Source organism: Lepisma saccharinum, chromosome 17 (assembly GCF_977018435.1).
Source record: "Lepisma saccharinum chromosome 17, izLepSacc3.1, whole genome shotgun sequence".
Lineage (NCBI taxonomy): Eukaryota > Metazoa > Arthropoda > Insecta > Zygentoma > Lepismatidae > Lepisma > Lepisma saccharinum.
Genome location: NC_139245.1, coordinates 43,296,421 through 43,315,545, shown reverse-complemented (window position 1 = coordinate 43,315,545; position 19,125 = coordinate 43,296,421). Strand labels below are relative to the sequence as shown.

Genomic DNA, 19,125 nt, shown 5'->3' with positions numbered 1-19,125 from the left:
CCGATCATGGTGCAACCAAAGGTGAAACGTATTTCGCTCTTTTTCTCAAAATTTATTGAAATAAAGTTGAGGCTTTTTGGCATAGCTGGCAGAGTACATGTTATTAATCAAATGGAAGAATTAAAGTTCTCTGTGGAATTATTCATGAAATATATTCCTTTTTGGGCTTTTCATGAAGCTGAATTGTTTGTGTGAGCAATTTAACACTGCCAAAAATCTTAAACGCGTTCAGTTGGTATACTCCCAGTTTTGGTTTCATATTCATGAAGAATTCAAGATGACACAAGTATCGCGGGTAAATGTAATGCGCTATTTATAGAATTACCTGATTGGTAATGTTCTTTGTTAATTTACTGTTACACCAGTATTGACAGATTTTCACTACCGTCAATGAATCATCTCATTCCTAGTAGACAGTCTGAAAATATACATTTCTACTAGGGCTGTGCTGATACCACTTTGAACCGATACCGATACTTGAAAATTGTAATAATTAAAAGTTATTCAAAACATTATCAATAGTGTGTAAGTTCAATTCCACTGTAATTAGATGCACCAATTTATTTTTGCTTAAAATATGCAATAGAATATTAAATTACATGTTACGTCATCACAAAATTAAGTTTTTTCATGCACAACTTGTTCAAAATGAAGAGAAACTTTTAATTTTGCATATTTTGCAGGGTAATTAGATTCCGCGAAAGTGTCAAGAGGCATTTTTGCGGAGCTCGTGAAAAACCAAAATGCCGGAAAAGTATTGGTCAATATCGGTAAATAAATTCCAACCAATGCTTTCCGATACCAATACCTGTGGTATCGGCTGATACTGATACATCAGTATCGGCTCAGCCCTAATTTCTATATTTATTTGGTTTTTGTTCTTGCATAATTTTTCTGTTGAACGTGGTCTGAACTTTAGTTTATGTATACCAACAATTTCAGGAAAGGGCCGAACTCTAAAACTGCCACAGTTGATAGACATGGCAGCCCAGATAGCAGCAGGGATGGCGTATTTGGAGTCGCAGAACTATATTCACAGGGATCTGGCTGCACGAAATGTCCTGGTTGGTGACAACAATATTGTCAAAATAGCCGACTTTGGTTTGGCTCGCCTTATTAAGGTACGAACCTCACTTCCTTCAGTGTCTGTGTGTGTGTGAGAGAGAGAAAGAGAAATGGCACACTTAAGAGATGTACTATGCAGAAATTCCACCTGATCAAAACACTGAGAGCTAAAAAACAGGTGAATCCAGGTAGAGCAGTGGCATGGTATGCCTTAGACCCAGGTTCGAGTCCTTTTCAAGCCTGCATTTTTCGCTGAAATTTCTAGTTTTAGAAATTTAGAAGTTTTCAAGGTTCCTCTTGAATCACTGTCATGCGACTTCATTTTTACAAGCATGCAGAAACAAATGTCTCATGTTGGTATATCATGCTTCTTAATATTGTGTGTTTTTATAATTGAAGAAGATTGTTGATTTGAATTAAGTTGGATGTACAGTGTGTTACTATCAGAGGCTTGCGCAAGACCCGGAAGACTTTTCAGAAAGCGGAGGAGATATTTTGAGCATCTAATTCGAGTATTGAATTGGCAAAATTGCTCCAGAGAGAGAATCTGTAGGAACATTTTTCAAAGTACTTTGAAAAATAGTGTAATGTAGAAGAACCATCAGCCACACAATGTTCCAAAAATGTATTTACAATTGCACTTTTTGCTTGAGTTGGTTTGTACTCGGTTACAGGTGTCGGTAATACAATTTTTTTCTACCACAGAAGAATCTCTGCAATTTGAAATTGATAAACGTGATGAACATTCCAAGTGCTCCTTGAACAGTTTAGAATCTAAGAGTTGGCAACAGTGACTGCATGACTTGTGCATCTGGAGACGGTGCAAAACTGGAATTAGTGTTCGCTGTAGAAAAGGGTCTTGAGGGTTTGCAAGGCCTGCCAGTTACCTGTGGGCTTTCGATGCTTGCAACCTCAAAACCCAGGCACATAGTCCTTACTCGCCTATGTGCAAGGTGGGAGAAGGAGGGAAACTCGTCTTGCAGACCAGGTGGGCATAGTAAGCAAAACTGGTCCAAATTCAAGGCTCTGGTCACTATAACAGTGGTAAAGTTTCACATCTCTCAGATGGCATCAAGACAACCAACTTTTCTTGGTAACAGTGTGCTTGTTGAGTCCTTGTTTTGATGCTAGGAGCCATCAAAAAATTACATCTTCCATATATGTATACTAGTCTGGAGAGAGGGACTCCCTTGATGGTGTTGGTGGTAACATCCTCACCTTGTAATCATGGGGTCCCAGGTTCAATACCCAATGGAGGCACATAGGGGTTCAGATCCCACATCAAAATGTAGGACCAGTCCCATTTAGCTTATCTTTGCATAAAACTCAAACTTGTCTTATGAAATTTCCGTGAGAGCCCTAAAGTGTTCGCTACTCATAAAAGAAAAATATGTGAAATAATTGCTTAATTGTAATGGTTTAGATCGTGAGCCAACCAAGCCCTGTCTCCCATTAGATTAGATACACTTATCTCATTATAAACGTTACTACACAAGAATCGAAATACATTATGTACCATCTGGTGCAGGGGCATTCTATTTGAATGAAACTCAGCTTATTTCAAGTAAAAACAAACCCAGGCTCCTCCAACGTCCCAATTCAGTAGTCCTAATTTCGGCACTTGCAGGTATGGTAATTACTTGAGTTTGACATTCATAGTCTTCCCAGGAATGTTTGTATTTTTGATGGTGTAGATCACTTCCTTAGGGTGTTCTGTGTGGTTAGTGCCTTTATGTTCCATTAACAATTGAGTAGGTTCACTTAAAAGTGAAAGAAAATTATGAAAAATATATTTTCTTAAATTGATTCCTTACACCTCATAATTTGAACTTATTGATCATCCTTCATATGGTAACGTGCTAGATGATTGTGCCAAATATACGATTTATATTACATACACAAAAGCAAGCTTGGAACTTCTCTATACATAGAGCCTATGCTAAAAGGAAAGTAAAATAACGTATGCTCTAGTTACCACATTAAGAGGTGCTGCCAAACTACTACTGCTTTGTGTTTGTTGTGTGTGAAAAGGGTCATTGCATATATGTAAATGTTATATCAAAAGAGAAATGTTTGGGAAGCACCATAGTTACTTGTAGGAAATAAAATATAGTAGGTACATACATTTTTAAATGCAGCTCAGCTATCAAATCATGTAAAAAAATGACACTGTGCCGTGAGTACTAAAGAACCATTTGTAATGTTTGACATTTTTTTTTCTTGCAGGAGGATGAATATGAAGCTCGAGTGGGTGCTAGGTTCCCAATCAAGTGGACGGCTCCAGAAGCAGCTAACTACAGCAAGTTCTCCATTAAATCTGATGTTTGGTCATTTGGTATCCTGCTTACGGAGCTGGTCACATATGGCAGGATTCCATATCCAGGTAATGAATGCCTTTCAGTTTTTATGCTATTAAGTCTTCTAAATACATATATTGTCGAACTCGCTTGTTTCCAGTTATTCACATCACTTCACTGTTCATTCTCATATTTTCTTGGCAACAAAGGTTTTCCACAACTGCGATAAAGATGAAACGTTATATGAAAATTGTCGTTCAATGAGGAATCATGCTGGCATGTGTCATAAGCTGTTTTTATAGGGTTACTTCAGTGGAATATCTTCAAATCTTCATAAATATGTACTTTTTGTAGGATTTGTGTACAGTAGCTACTGTGCAATTTTTTCATGAAGAATTCACATGTAATTTCAAGCACCAGCAATAGGCGAATAATTGTGGCCAATATACACTTGATGCAACTTGCATGATTGATCAATAGGAAACAGTGTGTTACAAATTAAGAGTTCTAATTAAGTAATTCAGATCACACTTGTAATACTGAATGTTCATTTACACCAATATGCCTTACATTATGACCACCTACTAATGAGCTATCACATTATGTCCGTAGTCCCATGTGTTGCAGTGTTCAATGAACAGTGTGCTGTGGAACATTGTCCTGGTCACCACTGTTTTACCTGTGGGCGATTTCTCGCACTGTGGCCCTGAGGTTGCTCCGAACAATGTGTGACAGCCTCCGTTGGCTTCTGGCATCAATGAGCGGATGTCGACTCACGGCTGTAGGACGTCGTTGTTTGCCCATTGTTGCACCACTTTCGATACGTGCTCACAACAGCGGCACGACAGCAGCCAACAAGCCACGCCGTTTCAGAAATGCTGGTACCAAGGTGCCGTGCCATCACAATTTGACCTCTATCAAACTGGGAGAGATCAGCTGCTTTTCCCATTCTGACGCCAGACACACTACTAACAGCAAGCCTGTAGACTTGCCAAATATATACCATGCTGCCAGCATGTCACGTGCTACTCTCCATGCTCCAGGCACACTAAATATCATAATGTAATGACTCATCAGTGTAGTCTTGTGGAAATTACAATGTGAATGCTAACCATGCTTCTGCTTCTAACCCCCTCCCCCCCCAAATAATGCAAGTCATGAAAAATATAACTTGTCTTTGTTGTGTGAACTGTTCACAATATCGTAAGCCTTACATAAAATTATTATTAAATTACCTATGTTAATCAAGACCCAAATACAAAGTGCCACACAGCATGCAAAGAACTATTGGAGGTTTCAGAAATACTTTGGCCTGTTGTTAAAATGAAACTTTGCTCCTTTGAAGTTTTATATATAACCGACTCTACCATATTGTCGCAGATTTTAAAATTCGGCTGGCAACAGTGCAAAAATGTAAATGTCATGTTCATTATTCCGATTTAATTATTCAAAAAACACACAAACATTAAAAACGCATATTGTACTAGTTATTTTTAAAAAAGGGAATGGACATTTCAATATGTGACCTCAAAATATTAAAATATATATTTTTTAAGAACTGAATTTGAAAATTCAGGTGCCAGGTGCAAATTGGCAGGGACCTTGATGACTGACTACCCTGCATTTTTCAACTCCTGTTAATAACAAATCTATTTTTGCAGAAAATATGCTAAATATATTTTATGGTTGGTTTTTGAATCATGTTATCAAAGCAGTCACTGCTGTAGTTGTTGAATAAATTGTAATTAAATAAATTGCAACAATAATGTTCCAGTGTAAATATCTACAAAAGTGTATGTTAAATTTTTCAGGGATGACAAATGCCGAGGTGCTGCATCAAGTGGAACACGGTTACAGGATGCCCTGTCCACCAGGTTGTCCAGGCACACTGTACGACATCATGCTCGAATGTTGGCACAAGGACCCGATGAAGCGGCCGACGTTCGAAACTCTGCAGTGGAAGCTGGAAGATTTCTTCACCATGGAAGGATCTGAGTACAAAGAGGCTTCGGCATACTGAGTGGAGACCCACCTCCCGGAATGGCCTCTTACATCCATTCACTTCCACCTTCCTCTGCCACCGATACCAGTGTAGTGTCTGTTGAATCTGACAAGCTTGTGCAGAGTAGATAGTTGGCATGTAGCGCACGGAGACATCTTTTTTTGATGGACAATTTGCATTTTCAGCGTGAGAGCGTGTGTGCGAGTGCAAATCGACGGTGCAGAAGCCAGCTGGAAGATGAAGTGAAGTGAAATGTGCTATTGTTACGCTTAGCATAATAAACCATGTCAAAGAGGAAGATTTCGGGTATGGTGGGATTCATTTGCAATGGTATGACCCATGTCTTGTACCAGTGAATTAAAACAAGAATAAGACTGGTTGGTTCTCTTTACCATCCAGTTCTTATCGGTGAAGAACCAGTAGTTTCTTGCGTTTCTCTGTACAGTAAATACTGCCTGTTAAGTCACAAGGAATCCTACTTCGTTTCTTTTTTTTTGGGAATGTTCTGCTCTCTGTTGAGGTAATACTTTTGCAATGTATTTCAACTTTTGTTATAACGATGTTGCATTCTTTGACGTAAAGCTACGAAGAAAACATTCCCATATTTTTGTTAGTTTTTATTATGAATGTTTTTCCAGGACATATCTCACTAGGTGCACTTGTGTTTGTGTGTGTGCATGTATGCTGTGTGGACACTGCACATGCTTGTAGATAAGACAGCATTTTTTTCAGCTCCTTAAACATGCAACGTTTGTTACATACAATATTTGATAGTGGAAAAAAAAATCTCTAGCCATAGCATGTATCCAGTACAATGCAACGATTCCATAATCTTCTTTTAGTGAAAGAAACGTGTATAAAAACGATGTATATTGATTGTGACATATTATGCATGACATTTTACATATTTGTTTAAAAAAAAATGGTCACATTTATATACATATACATATAAATGTAGTTATTTGTGCTCTTTGAAACTTGTTTTTCACTTTTAGCATATTATATATATTATGGTGGTGGTATGCAATTTTCTGTTCAGTGAAATCATGATTCAGTGATACGCTTAATATTATATCGTCTTATGTTGATCCATAATATTTTTTGTACGTAAGAAACAGGGTGCATAATTTCGAAAGTAATATAGGAAAAAGGACACATAAATGTGGTGACTTTCTTTCGAGAATTACCACATTTTGGTAATGTACAATGACTTACCTGATTTTGAAAGTAAACTCCACTCTTGTTTTCCCATTATACTGCAATTTTTACAATGAAATAATTTCTAAGTTTGATTGGGTGCATGAAGAATGTTTATGTGTGTGTGTGTGAGAGAGAGAGAGAGAGAGAGAGAGTGAGAGATCCTTTTTGGGATTGTAAAATATACGTGTGCTTATTTTGCATAGTATTAAATACAACATGTAACGTTTTTACGTGACTGTCATGTATTTTCTTTTTTTGAGATCATTTTACAGTTTAATTTCCTGTGAACTTGATTCCATTGTTTATACTGTGTAAATGTTTGTGTAAATAGCTTAATTTAATAAGCATGTGACATGTAGAGTATCTACATGATTTATGTAATGCCAAACATGTTTCTTTCTTGGACAGTTCCAAGATCACCCTGTATGCAATTTGTTTTGGGCACTTTTGTTCAATACCATGTTTATTCAATAGCCAAAATTCCTAGTGTAGATTTGATTTTGAGTATTGATTCTATTAAAACAATTATTTCATCAAGTTGGTTTTAATGGACTTCATTTTCAGTGGTTATTTTTTTTCAATGTGCCACATGTACTTTAGGTCTTAACCTTTACTGGCCCGATGATACCATATGGTACCATGGTGCTGATTATGAAATGGATGTGCTTTTTGGACCTTCATACTCTTATGTTTGGATGGAAACTCTGACACAGTTCTGGAGCAAGCCTGGGAAATTCACATTGATGACCCCCCCTTCCCGCAAAATATCCATGCCACATTTCCAAACAGAGTTTCACATTTTGGCTCATTATTCAACTTGTATGGCACCCAGGAACATGAAACATGTTTCATTCTCTTTGGAAACGTCCATTCTTTGAAAAGAATACTAAGGTTTGCGCCTTCTCCCCAAAATAGCAGGAGAAGAGGGTACAAACTCCAAATTTTTGTTTCTTTTCCATTGAAATTGGGGGGGCACCACCCCAACCCCCCTTCCTCGGTTCAGCGTTCTGAATTGAACACGGTTGCATGCTCTGATGTTTTAGCTGCAAAAAGAAACTTATCCGAAGTAGATTGCTCCCATAGTGCCAGAGTTATAACAATTTTCTGTGCATATGCAAATTACCTATTTTTCGTAAAAACAGAGTTTCACATTTTGGCTTATTATTCAACTTGTATGGCACCCAGGAACATGAAACATGTTTCATTATCTTTGGAAACGTCCATTCTTTTAAAAGAATACTAAGGTTTGAGCCTTCTCCCCAAAATAGCAGGAGAAGAGGGGGCAAACTCCAGAATTTTTTTTTCCATTGAAATTTGGGGATCGTGCCCCCCTTCCTCGGTCCGGTGTTCTGAATTGTACACTGTTACATGTGCTGATGTCTTAGCTGCAAAACAAAAGTTATCCGAAGTAGATTGCTCCCATAGTGCCAGAGTTATAACAATTTTCCTCCCAAGAGTGTTCGAATTTAAAATTCCCACCGAGAAGCCTGGGCCAGAATGGGGGGTTACTTTTGTAAACCTGCTCGGCTGTCTAAAGCTTAGGTCAATGGTAAAAAAATTAAAAGGTTGAAATTTTTTGGTCATGAATGTACTTGAATCTTTTCTGGCAGAAAGTGAATAGATTCTGTCAGGATATCAGCCATATCAGTTCTAAGTATGCTTCTGAGCTTTCAAGAAGAGCTAACGTCTTCTCATCACCATTGATTATTATGCGTAAACCTTAGTTTTATGTATTTTATGTGAGCGGGGCAGTGCTCGATGTGAGAGGGGATGGTATAACCCCCCAGCTAGCAAAATTTTCGCAAAGCATCCCTCCAACTATAATTTTTCACTTCCAAGTGCTTGGGAAGGTCTGCTGTGGATGGCAGGTTAATCAGGCACTGTCTGCCTTCCATGCCTGGATTCACACACCAGGGGAACCAGAAGATTCAGCCCAGCTGACAATAGTTTGACTAAGAGTGCAGATGTAGATGACATGGCATGTGATCGTCATACAGAGAATAAAACATTCAGGCATGAAGCCCATGAACAAGTATTTTCAATATAAATGACTACGCATACCAACTAGATGAGTACAAGTAGACACATCACATGGTAAAAAGTATTGTGTATGCACATTGTGTGAGCCACGGTAGCTATGTCGTTATCGCGTATGATTTCCATCCCAGGTTTTGATTGCTGGTTTTTGCGTGTTTTCTACTTAATTTGATGATAGTTCACTGTTATTACACGAAAAAGCGTTAATTTGTTGGAAAAGCACACATTTCGCATTACTTCGCGAATAAAGCTCATGCATATTTCATCATTGGGGGTGTAGTTACATGCAGAATGTTCAAAATTGCATCTTTTTTTCACTTTTCGCAATTTCGCGCATCGCGAAAATGCAATGACCCTAGTAATATATATAACATACTATGTGCCAATAATTATGTATGTAGCAGAGACTTTGACAACGACAGAGAGAGATGAAAGAAAGGTGCAGGCAGTGGAGATGAAATTCTTGAGGAGTATATTGGGTAAGACTAGAAGGGTTAGAATGAGGAGATACAACAGAGAGTGTGGTGAATCTTCAGGAGAGGATAGATCAGGCACAGATGAGATGGTCAGGCCCGTAGCTAGAGGAGGGCAACTGCCCCCCCCCCCCCTGTGAAAAAATACAGAACACATTCCCTGGAATTCTCACTAATCTTTACAATTATATCATGTGTTACTCTAGGAACATAACAAAGACAGTTATTGATTTTGTGATTTATTAGGGTGTGTGGATTCCGTATAATGTCATTTGAGGATTGGGGGAAAATTCCCTTCCAGATTCAGACTTCGGCAAATGATTTTGCAATTTTCAGTATCTAGAACAGTTGTGACATTTTGAGTAGTCTTGTATGAAATGTGCCTAATGTGTTCGGATGTTTTTCTTGGATATGTTACTATGAACTTGGAACTGCTTACACTTTTGTTTCCCAAGTCTATCTTTTGGTAATCATGATTCATGTAGTAGAGAGAGGGAATGGATACTTGATTTTTGTTACTTAGTGTTGCTTTTCTGCCACTTCTAGCTAATCACAACAATGAGTAATGACGTGAAATTGATGAAGAGACACTCGTAAACAGTGCCGCAACCACAGGGGGCATTGTCTCCCCCCCTGACCTTGGATGGAAGTCCATTCTAGGGGAAGTAAGCATTGAAGTAGGGAGTCGGGAATGCTGTAAAAATATTTGCACCCTATTAAAACAATTTCTTTCTATGAAACATAATATGAAATATTAATGATGACACTGTAATAGAAGAAGTCATTGATCAATCAAGGGATTCCTATTTGTTTGTCCATGATGAAAAATTAACTAACCAATCGTGTTCCACACAGCACGACACACCATTAACTTACCAGCACTAACCATTCAGCTTTGATCTGTCGAAAATGGGTTATCAGATAAAAAGCATCGAATATTCTGTTTATAAACTTCCTTATCAACATAAACATTAGCCTTTTCACTGTGAAGGACTTTTCATTTAATGGAAGCGTCACACTGTAATTATTTGTGACAACCATTCATAATGCACAGCTCTTTATAGATGTATCCGATTAAAATGTTGTGCAATGGCATGCGAACTTCTCTCCCTAGACATCACTTTGATCTCTATGCATAAACAAATTTTAAGCCATTTTTCTAACACCTCGAAAAGAGCAAATTGGTTCAAGAATTCAGTCATAACTTTTTACTGGTTAAAGATACATCGAAAAAACCTTCACCATTGCATTTCTCGCAAAATTCTATCCTGATTTGATGTATCATATCACCACCTTCCCATTTAAAATTCTGAAGTTGAATTCAAGATGGCTGACATCTAGATGGCCATCGACCATGCGGGTGGCGTCAATCTGGTTCCCCCTTGGCCTGATAACGATTGGTCATCACCATTTCCATGTTGCGCGCTGCAGTGGCCTTGTATCGGGGGTGTTAAGTGACTTTTTGAGCCACCCTGTATAATATAATATAATTCACACAATATTTTGCAAAATGGTCAACGTAACCAGTAGGCAAACATTGTCTGTAGTCATGCAAGAGTCTCCCCTCTGAAAGAAATAAAGAGTCCGTACTGGACTAGACTAGGGACCCATGTTTTAATCTTTTAGCAAGTACAAAAAAATGTATTACAAATTTTTACACAATTCATCAAAGTGTCTATATCAGACCATGAAATTTCAAGTTTGAAGTCAGTCGCCAGTCTAAAATCTTTGGTCGCCACTATTTTATATTGATAAATAATACAAATATGAGCGATTATTAAAAAGAACATACCTTAGGAATTAATGTTTGTGTAGCGCTGTCGTTCTGCACTAAAGTACCACTTATCAATCGCAACTGCTGGGTCAAACTCTGACAGAAGGGGTCCATTTACAGAAACTCTGAGCAAATCATCTAGTGGTCTCAGTCTTCAGTGAGTTCCTGTAAGCAGTCTTAAGGATGTTGTGACAACTGAAACCTCTCTCACATGAAGCTGTGCTCACTGGTAGAACAGCACAAAATGTCAAAATCTGGAGCAAATTGGGGAATCTTGCTGAACACTCCTCACTGTGAATCTTCTCCAGCATCTGATTCAAAGTCAGAGAAGGAAACAAAGTTTGTATTCATCCCACTCTGCTAACAGAACATCCAATTTCTCATTATAAAGGCTCGGGTTCAAGTACATGTAGAGCTTCTTTATTTCTTCTATCCCAAACAAGAATATTTTCTTCAGGAGGCCAACCCAAGGTGTCGAAAACATGCAGAGATGCAATCAAATCTGTTGATATAGATTGCAGTCTTTCTGTGATGTACACCTTCTCATTGTTAATTAAGTTTCCTCTAACAGTCTGAAACTCTCGCTCTCCATTTTGAATGTTTGTGATCTGCACATCCCTGATCTGCCCTGAAATGGATACATGGTCCAAGAAATGTTCGCTTGGTCCAACATTAGATTCCAGGTCAGCCCAAACTGAAATACAGTGTTCAATTCTTATTTTCAGAGATGAAGTCAAAAGATTCTTATTTTGTAGTGCCACGCTTAAAGGGTCCAATTTCCTGTAGAAATCCAAGCTTAACAAATTTGAATTGCTTCGAACTTTTCAGTAAACTCTTAGCTTTAGCGCCATCATTGTCTTTTCCATGGGCCACCTGTTCAAGATGGGTCACAACACTTTCCATGATTGCAATAGAGCTCTTACAGCACTTTCTTTGCTGGCTAACCACCTAATAGTGTGGATATCACTCAGTTTTAGAATTTCGTCTCCAATAACTTCTGCCGTTTCTCTCAAGAGGTGAAGTCTTTTAGCAGAGCCATGATAAAACTGAAAAATATTCCTAATCACGGAATCAAATGCTCTAAGATATTCAACTTCACCACACGCATCCAACACAGCTAACTGCAAACGGTGTTCAAGGCAATGAATATTTACCATTTTATTACAAATAGCTTTCATTTGCACAGCCAATCCTGATTTGTGCCCGACCATATTTGCTGCACCATCAGTACACAAGCCTACAATGTAACACTTGTTTCTGTATTTATTTGGACCTATTGTCTTATCTAAATAATCAGTTACGGCAGTGAAGTAACCAGCAGAAGTAGAGTTCGGGAGCTCTATTACTCCTAAAATGTCCTCTTTGATGTGACCATCATTTGCATCCACGTATCGAACATACACATTTGCATGCTCGACTGATGATCTATCTGTGGATCCATCAATCAGAAGGCTGATGTATGTACTTTTCTTTATTTTCTCCACTAGATCTAACTTCAAAGTTTCAGCTATGAAATGAATAAATTCTCTGCATTGCTTTTCATTGCCATACTTATGTAGAACACTCACACTTAATTTCCCTGCCAAACACAGCAGATCTACAAAGTCTTTAAATGGTTTCTCATGTTTAGCTACATAGTATGCTACATTAAATAAATTTGTAAGATGAGAAAACATCTGGTGATCCATTTATTTAATGCATTTTGCCATCTGTGTTTCTGTCGGGGCATTCTTTTGCCTTTGTACTGGCAACATTTTCACTATGGACTTTACTCTGACTATGCTTTAAAAAGGACTCCTTTTTAAAAGGTACAGAAAACCCATTGAGCCATTTTTTATCAACATTACTGGTAGGCACCTGTTTACAATATTTGCAAGATGCGACATTTGTTGCTTCGTCATACAACAACCACTCAAAATGGTTTAACCACTCTTTATTAAATTTCCTTTTAACTGGAAATGACACTAAATCACTATCACATTTCCTTTTACTACTTTACTAGCCAATTTTGATACATCACCCGTAACGAAAAAGGATCCTATGTTTGTTTGCTTCTTCTCCATAGCAGTAATTGAACTACTTAAAACTAATTATCTGGAACCACTTCACTCACAGGCAACTACCACCGAACCAAAAAGAACGAGGTAAACAGAACGAACGTTACTACCACGTCAACTAACACTCACACACTCACGAGTGCATTTATAGCATTCTTTTTTTCAACGAAACTAAGACTGGACACTAAGCGCGCGAGAGCAGTTCACAACTGTGAAAACTGAGTTTTTTTTTCCACGCAGAAGCAAGGAGCCACGGTCTGCTCCACTCTACCCCTCAAGTCCGCACGGTGCACGATGCATATTCTGTTCGCCACATCTTCACAACCTTACCTCACTCACCCCTCTTGCTGCCAAAATCTCAACGCGTATCTCCGTTGACAGTCGAAACGTTGCCACATCTTTCCGCGTTTCTCTGGTGTCAGCAGCCAGCCCTCCTCTGGCTATGGTCACTGGATCGCCCAGCGACATGTTGGGGGAGGGATGAAGACAGGCCCGTAGCGAGGAGTAGGGTTATGCGAGGGATATTTACAATTAGGAGATGTATATTCTAGTTACACACTGTTAAAATGTTGTTTCCCAAATTAGCAGTAATGTAGGTATTGTTATTTTAATTTAAATTTCAATTTTATGATTTGTAAAGAATTACGACTGAAGCTCTGCTGGCCCCTTGAGAAAAACCCTTGAGAAAAACCCTTGGACCCATGCTCATCCCAGATAAATTAAACATCAATGTATAAAGTATGTATTTCACACACAACACATACACAGTCTTATTCAAATCACAGAACTTTGGGTTTTAGAGCAGTGCAGGCTGGCACTGGAACAAGATAACTTTAAATTTGCGCAGTCATTTTTTTTAAGGGAATAGTATTGTTTTTGTTTTTAAAAATGTGCCCTGCCCTGCGGAATAATTTACTTAACATCGTTTTGGAAAAAAAAAAAAAAAACACCTGCAGAAGGTGAAAATCTGCGATAATAAATAATTAAAGATTGCCGCTACCCTACATTCTCTTTCACTTAGCTTTATACGCGTAATAAACACAAGTACGTTAAAATAACAATATTTTTAAAAATTATTCTTAAAATCGATGTAATCAAACACATTTATGGCTGACACATTTTAAAAAAGTAACATCCGCGAATTACTTTTTCAGTGTATAATAATAAATAATAATAATAATCCATTGCGCAACAGCCCATGAAGGGCCAAGGCATACCTACCGACTGCCAGTCTCCCTCCCACGCTTGACGTGCATCACCTCTAAGCGTGGAGATCTTCAACCAGTATTGGAATAGTCGGGGGGTCAGCCCGACGTATCCCCAGCCGTTATAGTAGGTCTTCTCGACCGGATTACGCTCACTCACTCGGAGCTCCCCAATTTTCTCATGATGGTGGGTTGCCACCGGCCCTATACGCAGGCCGAATAAATTCCGACCAGAGCTGGATTCGAACCTACGCCGTCCCGCAGCGAACGATCTCAAGACGAGTGAACGCCTTAACCCGCTCGACTACGGAGGAGGACGTGTATAATAATAATATATTTAATAATTTTATTTCTGTTCAGTAGACTTTTCATAGTCTTAGCTCTTGGGCGACGTTAATAAATGTTTCTGTTATTTTTATTCAACCGCGATGATGTGGATGCACGGTGATGGTATGAAAGTTAGGAAGGGACACCCAGGCTGGTATCTGAACCCAGAAACTCTGGCATCCTAGCACACTGTACTAACGACTTCGCCAAGAAGGTCGGTAAAAGGTAGCATTTTGAGCAAAGCAGAAATTAAGTTATATGGGTAACCAGGGCAAGAGTGAACATTTTTTTTCGGAACACATATTTGAAGTGAAACACATAGAGTAAAGATATGACAATGGTATTACATGAAAAGTACAAGTTTCTAGTATCATAGGAATGTCACATTTATGTACTTAGGCAAACTACAAATGTGCCACAAGGAATATTTCCAAACTCTGCAAAAATTCACTCTTGCCCCGGTGGGTGGGGTAAGAGTAAACAGAGCACGGGGCAAGAAGGAACACACAAGTAAACAATATACATTTAATGGAATACAAAACTATTACACCATAAGAGCTCAAATATTGTAGTTGGAACATATGTGAAAGAAACTGTGATGCAGAAAATAACTATGAAACACAAATGAAACACTAACAAAATCACTTGCAGTAGTCTCACACATACAGAGGCTGTGCAGGATCAAAGTTTGAGCACTGCTCGTGAGACCATTGCTGGCAAATGGCACAGCGTACCCACATTTCACCTTCGGGAGTTTCAGCAAACAATTCACCACAGAACTGGCAAGGTGCATTGTGACTGGTGTTGGAAGCATGAGGTGTTGTTTCGTCCGCTTGCACAGAAGATATCTCATTATCGGATCCATGAAACGAAGGTATGTTCTTGGAATGTTTACCTGGCACTGCTGGCTCCAGTGATGACCTTCTCTTGGCGCGACCGGCACAGTTTCGTTTCCTTGCTCTTTCTATAAGCATATTTTTATGTGATGACGATGTAAGAACAGTTGATTTTCCCCCTCGCCATTGTGTTAGATGCCTGTAAGAGAGGAAGTGGAGAAATATCTAAAATACTTTGCGCTGAAGTGGATGGAACTGGTTCATTGCTTCCCTGGCGGACTACCTGTTGTGTTACTTGGCCATCTGAGATATCATCTTGTCGACAAGCTGCCTCTGGAATCCTTTTCACTATTGTTGATATCGGCACATGATACTTATCTGCTGCTTTCCTGTGAGTCATCTCCTTCGATTTCACTGCAGCAATCGCTGCCTCCATATTGTCTTCTCCGTAGACACCTCTGGTTGTCTTTTTCTTGTAGTTTCGCACCATATTTGAGAATTCCTGATAGAATGTGAAAGAAATGAGAATCAGTATTGTTTTATGCATCGGCGTAACCAGAACATTGTGAAAGTGGTTCAACTGCTGAAAAGTCATTGACATTATAGAATTTCGATTCACGATAGGAAATTGGAATTTCAATACTTTTATTACCATGTTTACAGGGTAATGCAGTTTCCCGACCCCCCATAGCCCTGCCTCTTGGGTTCGTCCATGGTTCGACGACAATAAAAATATCGCATTTCTATACCCTGTTTCAAGAGTTTACTATGTAAGCATGTCAACATCTCACGAGGAGGGGCAAGAGTGAACGTTCCTTCTTACCCCATTCACTCTTGCCCCGGAATTGTCGTCCTTTACAATCGCGGATGCCAGCTCTTGGCTGGGCACGTGTTTTCTTTCTACACCATGTCCAAATAATACTTAGGAATGATGCCTTTCGCACGAACATTTACAACCTTCCACTTGTCGTATATACTACGCTATCAGATGTAACACATACCTGCAAAAACTTTGCTCGGGTGGGAGTTTTCAACACTATACCACTTTCCTCGGCATCACAGTTCAGGCTGACCGTTCTGATGCTGTTAACACTCGGTAGCCATGTTGACTTCCTGGTTTAGGCTATTCATTTGCTTTGCGGTGTTGCCAAATCTACAAAAATGCCATGTTTACTCTTGCCCCGATGTTCACTCTTGCCCTGGTTACCCATATATATATATATATATGATGGTGGCACCGAGGCACATAGTGCTTCGGATCCCACTTTAAACTGTAGGTCCAGTCCCGATTAACCTACTGTGCACTTAAAATGCCAAAACAATATCAATCAATTTAATATATGAACCAGCATGTAGTGCATCTCCACTGCATATCGAAATAGGGATCCAGTACTCTTCACAGTTAAAAGTGTTAACCCACTGAGAAACCAGCCGGCAACATGGCGGTTTGGTTGACATATCGCGCTACAATGCCACGGGTTCCAGGTTCGAATCCTGACATGGGTATGGATGTTTGTGAGTGTCCATTCATCAATTCCATCATATCACCACTCATCCCCATCTTCGCAAATTAGCCAAAAGTGGCACAAGAAGCGAAGTAAAATAAAGCAAATCAATCAATCAAACCACTGAGAAACCTAAGTTTTATATTTTGGAATCTCTCTAATTGAACTGGGCCTCCTCCAGGATGTAGTGATAACCTCACTCTGAAATCAAGGGGAGCAGAATTCCTTACCCGGTGGGGGTACAATGTAGTTCGAATCCCACTTTAAGCTGTAGGTTCAACCCCGATTAGCCTTTTTGGGCATAAAGTGAACTTTATAAAAACAATCTTTCGTTGAACTTGATATTGGTTTACATTTTTTACATGTAAGTTTGAATATGCATAATAATAATGATTATAATCAATAGACGTAATGAAAGCCGAAATAAACATTTTGCTACGTTTGGAAAAAAAAAATTAAGAAGCAGTCGAACGAACCAGGGAAGAACGCTCTCCTCCCTGTTCTGTTTAAGTGGGGGGAGAGTGGGTGGGCAGATGCTTGGCAACTCTTAACTAGCCTTTCTTTGTCGGTGCGTTCTGCACCCCAAGATTTATAGTTGTGGTTTTGCCTCCAATGGGGGACACGGAGGTCCGATTAGATGGTGGAGGCGTTGAGTGGACACAGGATTTTCAATCGGCTTGCTTTCCAAAACCATGTACGAACGTTGGATTGAGATGTTCGGGCACGTTTGACACATATTTGAAACAACAAAATTTTAGTCGCAAGCCCCAAACTTTTGGTCGCCAATGGCAACCTGGCAACCGGAAATTTTGCACCCTGGTCTATATGTAACCATTATTATTTAATTAATTTGACTTTTCTTGCATAACAACACAATGGTGCTGTTGGATTCTCGTTAAGATTCCTTTGTGCGTAAAAATCTTTCATACTGGAAACTAGAGCATGATTTATAAAGGGCTCCCTTAATCAGATCTGCAGAGAGGCCCAAAGCTGTTGGTACATATTAATCGTCTATTAACTTTATCGACCTGTAAATATCAAGTAGATACAGTCCCTATTAGCCTATTTATGTTAAACTTTATATTCTTTGGCAATCTGGAAAGGTAATTATCGAAATATTGCTATTTGATGTTGATCGAAGATTTTTTTGTTCGTTGCAGTTTCAAGATATCATTCCTTTTCTGTTACTTATCTCTTTTGGGGGAGTGGGCAAGTGCCTCTGTGTACCCTGCTATATCTGCCAATGCGACACAATATATTAAAAATTTGCCCCCTCTAGGATTGACTTTGCCTCCCCCTACAAAGAATTCCTGGCTACAGGCCTGGAGATGGTTCGGACACATTAAGAGGATGGATGCAGAAAGACTACCAGTAAGAGCTTACAATGCGCAAGGAGTGGGAATAAGGCCAAGATGTTGGTGGAAAGAGCAGATAGTGGAGAGTGTTAGGAGAAGAGGGCAAGATTGGAACACTATGGAAAGAGAGTGGAAGACCTGAAGTAAATGGAGAAGCTTGACTTTTATGCTGACACAACCAAGGGCAGGAAATGGCGAAGGATGATGATGATGATGTGTAGCAACAGGCCCGTAGCTAGAAGGCAGGCAGGGGGGCAACGGCCCCACCCCCCTGTGAAAAATACAGAACACATTCCTACCTGGAATTCTCACTAATTTTTACAATTATATCATGTGTTACTCTAGCAACGTAACAATGACACATTGATTTTGTGATTTATGAAGGTCTGTGGGATTCCGTATAATGTCGAATCAGGAAAAAATTCCCATCCAGATTCAAACTTCGGGAAATATTTTTTGCAATTTTCAGTATCTAGAATAGTTGTGACATTTTGAGTAGTCTTGTATTAAAGGTGCCTAATTTGTACGGATGTTTTTTCTTGGATGTGTTGCTATGAAGTTTGAACTGCTTAAATTTTTGTTTCCTACCTTTAGTTAATAGTGATTCATGTGGGAGAGAGAGGGAGTGGATATTTGATTTTACTTACTTAGCATTGCTTTTCTGCCACTTCTAGCTAATCGTCTCAATGAGTGATGTGAAATTGATGAAGAGACCCTCATAAACAGTGCCGCAACCACATTGTCCCCCCCCCCCCTTGGGCGGAAGTCCATTCTAGGGGAAGCAAACATTGAAGTAAAAAAACAAGACTAGGAGAATCTAAGAATAGCAGGATAATTCGATACTCATGATGAAATTAGTTTTCACGTATTCCTTGCATTTTTCTTTCAGATGGCCAAAGGCACTTGAAAGAGGCACAGAGGGGCAATTGACCCTTCCCCCCAATTCAAATACAAATGAAAATACATTTCGCAAAATTTTCTTGCTCGCTTCG

General features: G+C 39.1%; 1 protein-coding gene across 3 annotated transcripts in view; it reads left to right on the top strand.

Annotated features, from left to right (window-relative positions):
• The window catches only part of Src42A (Tyrosine-protein kinase Src42A), a 163,769-nt gene extending 156,668 nt beyond the window's left edge, over positions 1-7,101 (top strand). For all 3 annotated transcript variants that reach the window (XM_083139362.1, XM_083139363.1, XM_083139361.1), the window contains exons 6-8: positions 943-1,121; positions 3,292-3,448; positions 5,174-7,101. In XM_083139362.1, the coding sequence (XP_082995488.1) occupies positions 943-1,121; positions 3,292-3,448; positions 5,174-5,382 (545 nt within the window). In that variant the 3' untranslated portion in view covers positions 5,383-7,101. The remainder of the gene's footprint in view (positions 1-942; positions 1,122-3,291; positions 3,449-5,173) is intronic.
• The last annotated feature ends 12,024 nt before the right edge of the window (positions 7,102-19,125 follow it).